Source organism: Phalaenopsis equestris, unplaced genomic scaffold, assembly GCF_001263595.1.
Source record: "Phalaenopsis equestris unplaced genomic scaffold, ASM126359v1 Scaffold000099, whole genome shotgun sequence".
NCBI lineage: Eukaryota > Viridiplantae > Streptophyta > Magnoliopsida > Asparagales > Orchidaceae > Phalaenopsis > Phalaenopsis equestris.
Genome location: NW_018164541.1, coordinates 450,674 through 459,666, shown reverse-complemented (window position 1 = coordinate 459,666; position 8,993 = coordinate 450,674). Strand labels below are relative to the sequence as shown.

Genomic DNA, 8,993 nt, shown 5'->3' with positions numbered 1-8,993 from the left:
TACATTTGTAGCAACTAAGAACTATATTTACGACATTTACGGTTCATTCTTACTATTATCGCTAAGAACTATATTTTCTTAACCCAATTACAACCATTAAAATTGAATGGCAATTAAAATTTGTGATAATCAACATTGTAATTTCATCTTTTCTAAATAAGAAGAAAAATAGATCACGTACTTGCAATTTCATAGTGTATTACTCTGACTGGGCAGACCCATGTTTCTTCCATTTCAAGAGTTTTCCAAGTAAAAAAAATCCTGGTGTTTAATCCTCTGTTACATTTGGTGTCTACTATCGTGAATCTTCCAACACCCAATAATTTTTATTATAAATTCAGATAGAAAAAATATTATACGTTTGTGATAATTAAAATAACATTAAAAATATTAATTATTGAATGCAATGCATTTTGTAATGTTATTTTATTTTATTAAAAAGAAATTACAGCTATTTTTTAAATAGTTCAGGTTAGTAATCTTTAGTTTTACACGAAACATGATTGGATCCAGATCATTTCTATATGATTGATGGCTCCACAGAGTTCCAAAGGTCTCATAATTGCTCAATTTAAATAATTTGAAATTAAAATTGAAATTGAAATGCATTATATATATATATATACATGAATACGGGCATTTAATACATTTCATATTATAGTTTCAGAGATGCAAAGAAAAACGGATGGCGAACAGTTCTATGGAGATAAAAATTAGGACAAACAAATTAAATTATTTATTTAAAATTATTATTATTATTTTGAAGGGGGGCATTTACACATACTGCGCAACTCTCGTGTATTTGAAAAAATATTAGATCAGGACTCTTGACATAGAGCTACGTTCGGATTGGAATATTCAACTGTGTTACGGGAATATTTTATTTGCGTTATTTATTAAAATGATGTGTTATTCGAGTATTATATAGTGTTATTTGATTATTTTACGGTATTATTAGAATATTCTCCTGCGTTACTTGATTTGAGAATACATTATTCGGCATATTCCCTGTATTATTTCAATTTTCAATATGTTACTGAAATAATACGGCCCTAAATCAAGTAATACGGTGGAATATTTTAATAACACTTCAGCCCCAAATCAAGTAACGCGATAGAATATTCCAATAATACCACAAAATAATCTAATAACACCATATAATACTCGAATAACACATCATTCTAACAAATAACGCAAATGAAATTTTCTCGTAACACAGCTGAATATTCCAATCCGAACGTAGCTCTATGTTAGGAGTCCTGATGTAATATTTTTCCCATGTATTTAGGTATCTAACACCTAAATATTCATATTTAGGTATGACCACTCAAAACTTTTGACACCTAAATTTAAGTTATTAGGTGGATACCATCATCATTTTACCTATGCTTGAAAAGGAATCACTTTCTAAAAACAAAAAATGATCTTTTATATGACATGAAACATTTAGGTGTTTTAAATATAACAAAGACAATTTAATCACATATATAGCATACATGTTAATGTCTACTTTTGCTATTACTAATTCTAGTGAATTAAAACTAAAATTTATTATTAAATACGTGAGTCTTATATTTAGGAAAAAAATAAATTCTCTGCCATGTCTCACAAGCCTTTAGGGTTCTCGTTGTTCGCGAACAACTCGTGTACGGCTCGTTAAGAAGCTTGTGTTCGGTTCGTTTGCTAAGTTAACGAGCCGAACGCGAACAACACAAACAAATATTTATTTGTTCGTCTTCGGCTCATTTTGGCTCGAAATACTCTATATATATATCCATGATGAGTAGTATTTTTAAAAAAATTAAATTGACTACATGGCTACAAAGATTTATAATCAATTAAAAGTATTAATGAAGAAAATAGAATAAAAATTATTAAGTTAGATTCAAATAATGTTTTAAATCTTGCTCCAATTCTTAACATCTTATGGCCACGCGATTAGGGTTATCAAAACAATTTTTTGTTCGTGAACGGCACGTGTTCGGTTCGCTAAGCAAACGAGCCGAACACGAACACACTTTTTGAGCTCGAAATATAAACGAGCCGAACACGAGCTGAGTCTAGGTTCGCTCGTGGTCGGCTCACTTACACCCTAACAAGCCTTTCAAAACCGCTGCTTTGATGCCCTTTCATTTGATCACACTACCAATATCATTTAAAAAGAAAAAAACAGCCTATACATGCCCCTCTAAGTTGTCTATATGATTGACAAAAGTCATTCAATTAATCCAAATATACTTATTATTCATTTTAATTAATGCAAATATGCATCATGTTTCACATCAAGCAGAGATAAAAATCAACACAAGCAGTCTAGCAGGTAAACGAAAACATGACATTAAAACTTCAGGGGAGCTTAGCTTCCAGCTATCCAAATATTTAATCCTGTAAAATCTATGTTCTGTTGAAATAATTTACTACCCTATCCATTTATTTTAACTTAGGGGCATAAAATTAAGATCTTTTCTAACTTCAAACAAACAACAATACAAACTTCTTGCAGGTAAATTTTAAGAGTAAACCAAATAAACACTTGGAACTCTACACCAAACAAACCGGCAAGAGCTAAGAAGCGTTTTTATTCAAAGTGAAAGGTGATACGAGGCGCGTCTCAAAAAGAGGCGACAAACAACAGAAGGAAGATCACAGAGACTTGAGGATCTCATCAGCACCAGAGATGGTGAAGGCTCCACCCTCCTCGATGTTAGCCACCTTAACCTTGAGGTCGTCCACCAGGATCGCATACCTGCGAGAGCGCAGCCCGAGCCCCTTCTCGCTCAGATCCAGCTCCAGGCCCAGGGCCTTTGTGTAGTTAGCTGAGCCATCGGCGAGGAACTTCACGTGCTTGTTGTCCGTGTAACTCTTCGCCCACGCCTTCAACACAAATGGATCATTGACTGCGCAAGGACTTAAAATTCTTGGTTGGCAGTTGTTTTGGCTTTAGCATAAGGAATTAAGGAACATTTAACATTATGGAACATTTTACATAACTGGCGCCTAAATTTTTACATACATATATCCGACCGACCTTATCTGTGCATGAAAAAGGTGTATCTGGCATTTCAAAAGAAAAAAAAGATGGTATTTTTTTATGTGATATGAAAGATTTGGGTGATATATATGTAAAAGGCATTCGATATTCATAATCATTTCATGATAGCATCACACATAACTATCAATCGGATGACTATATAAAATTCGTATGCTTTTGTGTCCTAATCTTCTTTTTTACATTTTCACTCTGTGTTTGCATATGCAGTGTCAGTTTTCCAAAATCTAAGTCATGAAATAAAGAGGATGATGGGCAAGCCGAGTCACCTGATGAAAATAACTCAGTAGAGTGATCTTAAGCCAGTGATGACACATGCCCCTAGCGCCCCTATACTTATTAATCCACATCCAAATTCATGTCTGTTATTAATTTGAATTAAGTATTAGATTATTAAAGTTATATTGCTGTTTATTTCATTTTTTAACCTTATATGTTGCCAGCCCTTTATTCATGTAGCTATTTGCATTTGTATTGTTTTGCATTGTTCGAGGGGCATCTGATCGATCGAGAGCATATTCGGCCTGGGATGTGCGAGCGAAACAAAAGTAAAGGAGAGAGAGGAGCCATGGCCAACATTGTGGAGCCAGCTTGCAAATGTTTGACTGATTGAGTCGATTTTTGATCGACAAAAAATGAAATGAATTATCGACCCTAAAGTGGGTATTCTTTTCTTATTTGTTTATTTCAGATCGTCTTCAAATTGAGCAAAATGAGCTAATCCATGAGCAGGAATTCTGTCTTGGAATGATCTTCAAACCAATTATAACAGGAGCCTGGGTTGAATCGAACAAGCTCACAAAGAAACCCAAATACAAACAATTATATAAAAGTAACCCAGGCTCTTCTTATTACTGGCTTCCAACCTGAATGGAATTTAACGAGAACAATGAACGAAAAAAGATAGGTGAAGTTTTCCTCAACTAAAAGAAATCAGAGCTAACATAAGAGAAAATTTTATTTAAAAGTAGAGAATATACCGCTAATTAGAAGGATCTCGTCCACGCCCTTCGACTTTAGTTCCTCAGCATTTGTGATAAAACTCGGCACATGCTGCGTGCTGCAAATCCACAACAACATAATCATCAGATTTTTTTTTTCCTCCTTTAAAATTAGTTAATAAGAAACTGAATACTTTTAAGAGCCGATTAGAAACATTTCTCAATGAGACAACGACATCATTCAGAAACTTCAACAAGCATTTAACCAAAATCCAGTCCTAACACGGATCTTCCTTCTAACAGATCTTCTACTTCAGCCTCATAAACTCAAATCAGATTTAGTTTAGAATCTACAACCAAACCTCCGATCTATCCATCCGATTATTGAAATCAACCAAATCGAAGAAAATTTCAACTGGATTGATAGAAAGGACCTGCAGGTAGGGGTAAACGCGCCGGGAACACCGATGAGGACGACATTCTTGCCGGCGGCAAGTGAGTGAATCGAGAGCTGCTGTATCTCACCATCCTCATCAAACCAAGGTAGAGTTCCATCGGGAATAGTATCTCCAACAGCTATCGGAGCCATTTCTCTCCTACGACAACTGAATTTCTAGATCGGTCTCTTGTACAGCAGAGAGGAACAGGGTTTTATACAGCACGAGCGACAGTGTCGTAACTTAACATCGGCGATTATTCGAATTTAATACTGCAGCTCAAGTCCGGACGGCCTTTGTTGCTGGCCGGGGATAAATCCACGTCGTACATGATCTATGTGGCCTCATTGAGACACGCCGTTTGGCTTATCGCAGCCGTCGGCTAAATAAACAATTTATTGTTGGGAAATATAGAAATTATTAAGACCCCTTTATTTACTCGAAAAATCCAAAAACATAGTTAATGCATAATTATACTTGACATTAATAATAATAATATATATTTACATAATAGTCCTATTATTCAAAATATAACATTAAAGTTTCGTAGAATATATATTTTTATTTTTATTTAATCGTTAAGAGAGCTATATAAGTAGGATAGCAAAAATTATTATAGGATTAATTTTCTTTGTCATGCATAAAGGAGGCTCTAAAAGTTTACTTTTAAACACCATTAAATGAAAGGAAGAAGGAAGGTTTAAAGAGTCTCACGGCCGCAGTTGTTGATTGAAGTCTAATGTTCATTTTGGAAGAAGCTCTCCTAGTGGTAGGAGAGATGATGAAATTCTGGCGAGGTTCGTTCTGCTCCTTCTCTGATGAACAAAGAAGCTCCCCTCTAGAAGAAGTGTTCGACGAGATTTCGACAAATCTCCGGTGATCCTTCCCCCAAGATAGGATGAAGTTCTTCTTTAGTGTATGAAAGAAAGCACATTGCTTCTTTGTTAGCCAAGCTCTTCCTCAAGAAGCTCTCCTTACGCACTCATATGGTGTGGTGGAGGAAGGAGAAGAAGAGTTCCTGGTGGAAGAATGAAGAAGAAGAGGAAGAGAAAGTTATAAGAAGAAAGCCTTGGGTCTAAGGGAGAAGAAGCTCCAAAGCTCTCTAGGGAAGAAGATGAGTTCAGCTCTTGAAAAAGGAAAGAAATGTTGAAGATGGTCTGTAGGAGAAGCCCAAGGGACTCAAAAGCTTGTCATCCCAACTTTTCCCCTAATTTGCCAAAAATGACCTTGCCACTTCGCCTAGGAAGCTTCCAAAAGAAGCCTAAAAGAGGTATTAGCACCCTCTTTTTGCATGCCCAAGGAAAATCCCCACATTGCCTAAGGAAATCCCCCTTTTCGGCTGCCTAGAGGGTGCACCAGCTCAAAATCGTGAAAATCACCAGAAAAAATCGGGTCGAAAAAATGTTCTAGTGTCTAGGCACCGTGGCCATTACACCATGGTGATGAGTGTCTGTCGTCTAGGCGTTGGGCTGATGCCTATTTTACATGGCTCGAAAAATGATATTTTAAGAGGCTTCTGGGCGTCTAGGCACCCAGGACTGGCGTCTTATAGTTGAGCTCTCGATTTGAAAGCTCTGTAGGGCAATCTGGGTGCCTAGGCGCCAAGAGGCTAGCAACTACTTGTTGATCTCTCAAATTTAAGCTGCTGAGAGGCTGTTTTGGGTGCCTAAGCACTGGGCCCCACTTTAGCCCCGTAAACCACATATTCACCAAAAATGTTTAGCTGAGGATTTTCTCAATATGAAAGCCATGGAGGATCAAATATGATAGAAATATGGTCTCATAGCTCAAAAAATGAGTATTTTTACGTGTAATTTATCAGGGGGATTCGTTGTCGACTATCATCTCTAACCACGGTGTGGGTGAGATATTTTAAACCCTAATCTTCCTAGAAATGCATGTGTAAAGCTTTGATAGGTTCCTTTGACCATGGGAGGCTTCATATGTATATGACATAGTCTTTAAACACCAAAAAGGGCGCCAAACACGTCTCATGTCACAAATAAGCCCGTCCAATGATGGGTTCTTCCAGGTCAGTTTGAATCATCGCAGACCTTGGTTTCATGCCTTGAATACGTGTCAGAAGGCCTCACATGGATGTCTTAAGCTACGAGTGAGCATTGAATTGTCCCGAGCTAGTCAGGTGGACACTCTACGCACGTGACATCAAACATTGACGCCAACAATCACCTTGATGATGAAAATGATCTTACTTAAGGCTTCCTCAAGCTAATCATTGCTATGGTGCAATATTCATTGGAAAATTAAAAAGAGTAAATATTTACTCAAAAAGTTATCAAGAGGAAAGTTGATAAGGCTCTGACATAAGCAATTTATCTAGAAACAAGGTTTAGTGGCAAAATGTACAATTGATATGTCTTTTAACTTGTTTAGATGATAACTAATAAAACATGCTTATGGTTAAATAAACTACATATTTGTTATAAATAATAAGCATATAACTCTCTAAATTAACCCTTCATCATAGGATAGTTAAATCACTCTTACATGAAGATATAACTTGTGATTGCCCAGCTCTTAGTCTTAAAAGATCTGTAGTAGTCACAAAACCAATCTTGTAAATAAAATCATTTTTATAGAAATCAAATTAAAGCTAAAATTTTATAGATAAATGTATTACGATATAAAGTTACTTTAGTTGAGCCACCGCTTAGGTTGTCAACCCTACTGTTTAACTTACATAATAATACTTAATATGAAGAGTCTAACTAATGTTTACATGAGATTCTTCAAACCATCACTCAAACCATAACCTTCCATCCTCTTTACTAGTCTAATTTCTTTCTTATCCTTAAGATAAATCAATCTACGCTATTTTTTATTTACAAACCCTATAAATCCTTACAAAGAATGCTCTTATGTAATTTGTGATTGGAAATATACATCATCCTTCTGGTGGATGAGTAAACCCTTTTACGTTAAAAAGAATTGATGGGTCATGGTAAATCGGAAGAGCTACGGAAGAAGATCTAGCCTCAAACATGGCATAATAATCAATATTTATAAACTTCTAATACTATTGACCAAATCAAAACCATTATTAAAGCATTTGATGTTTCATTATGTCTAATGTATGAATTAAATGACACTTGAAATCTGTCATTTTCACATTTAGTGTTCAACAAAATTTATAAGTAATTATTATTTTTTTTTTATTTACATGTTGTTATTCAAAGGTTCAATAAAGTCAAGGAATTAAGTATAATTGTGAAGGAGTTCAAAAACAAAGGTGAGCCCTCTAAGAAGCAAAAGTGATTAATAAAGATTACACACCCTAAGCCAATGGGCCACTGATCCACCTTAAAATTAGATGTTTTTAGTAAACATTTCATGTTCATTTTATGCACATTTTTTATGATATTGCACTTTAAAGGAGGTTATTTTGTATGTTTTTAGTTTCAAGTACAAGAGATGGAGTTTTAGCGAAAATGAAGCAAAAACAGTGTAATTTGGAGCCAAATTGAGCATGGAAGAAAATTTTGATCTGGTTCATTCTGATATGACTTTCAATGCTTAACTTCATCTATATTTATCACATGTTTATGAATGAAATTACAATTTAAAGAAATATTATTTTCATGTTTATCTTGTAGGTATAACACCATGAGCAAATCGAAGCTGAAACAGAACAAAACAGAACCAAAATAGAAGAAAATAGGTGTGTTGCCCAGACTGGTGTCATAGCGTCAGTCACGACTAGAAACAGACACTATAGCACTAATTCTGACGCTATAGCACCCAAGACAGTTTTTTGACGAATTTTGAGCTATTATGGGCCATTCTGGGATGTTCTGAAAGCTTCTGGAAACCTTACATGCCCCATGGAGTGATTCAATGAATCTAGACACATTTGAATGAAATGATATGTCTCTTGGAGTGAAAGGATGCATCTTTTTGATGAAGAGATGTGCATCTTGGAGAAAAAGGGGTTTTTGTGTCTCTTTTAATAGAGGGGCTTGACGGCTCTCATGACAAGAATTAGAAAAGTTTTAGGAGTTTTTAGAAGGATTTTAGAGAGACTTTGGTCTGATTATGGAGATGTAGATTTTCACTTTGTCTAGAGAGATTGATGAGGGATTTTGACAGATATGTGTAAGGAATGTACAGGTGGTGCATGGATCGGCAAGAGACTTTGGTGGAGAGATTTTTCATCTTTCTTTTAGAGGGAAAAAACTAAGTATTGTGTTCTTTATTATCTTGTAATTATTGTAAACATTTTTTAGTGAATTTTTTTTTTATTTAAACAAAGTTTTCTATGGTGTTTTATTTATGCTATGTAAGTAATTTTTTTTATTCTTTTCTTTTAATATGAAGTAGTGGCATGTGTACGAAAATTTGTTTCATGATAGAATTATTTTTATTTTCATGTGATGAGTAATATCTTTTTTGCTTCATTGACATAACTTAAGTGGCAATGAGTTATGTTAAAATTTGTTACATGTGAAATTAAGACTCGGGAGAGCAGTGATCTTGCAACTTGAGTGCATAAAATTGACCGGTTGGCTAATGATCTTGCAACTTGAGTGCATAAAATTGACCGGTTAG

At 35.0% G+C, this 8,993-nt stretch overlaps 1 protein-coding gene across 1 annotated transcript; it reads right to left on the bottom strand.

Moving 5' to 3' along the window:
• Positions 1-2,444: 2,444 nt before the first annotated feature.
• Positions 2,445-4,655, bottom strand: LOC110020551 (peroxiredoxin-2C-like). Its single transcript, XM_020718691.1, has 3 exons — positions 4,425-4,655; positions 4,030-4,109; positions 2,445-2,897 (listed from the first exon to the last, which is right to left on the bottom strand). Exons 1-3 carry the CDS (start codon positions 4,577-4,579, stop codon positions 2,644-2,646), a joined length of 489 nt encoding a protein of 162 aa, XP_020574350.1. The 5' UTR covers positions 4,580-4,655; the 3' UTR covers positions 2,445-2,643.
• Positions 4,656-8,993: the final 4,338 nt, after the last annotated feature.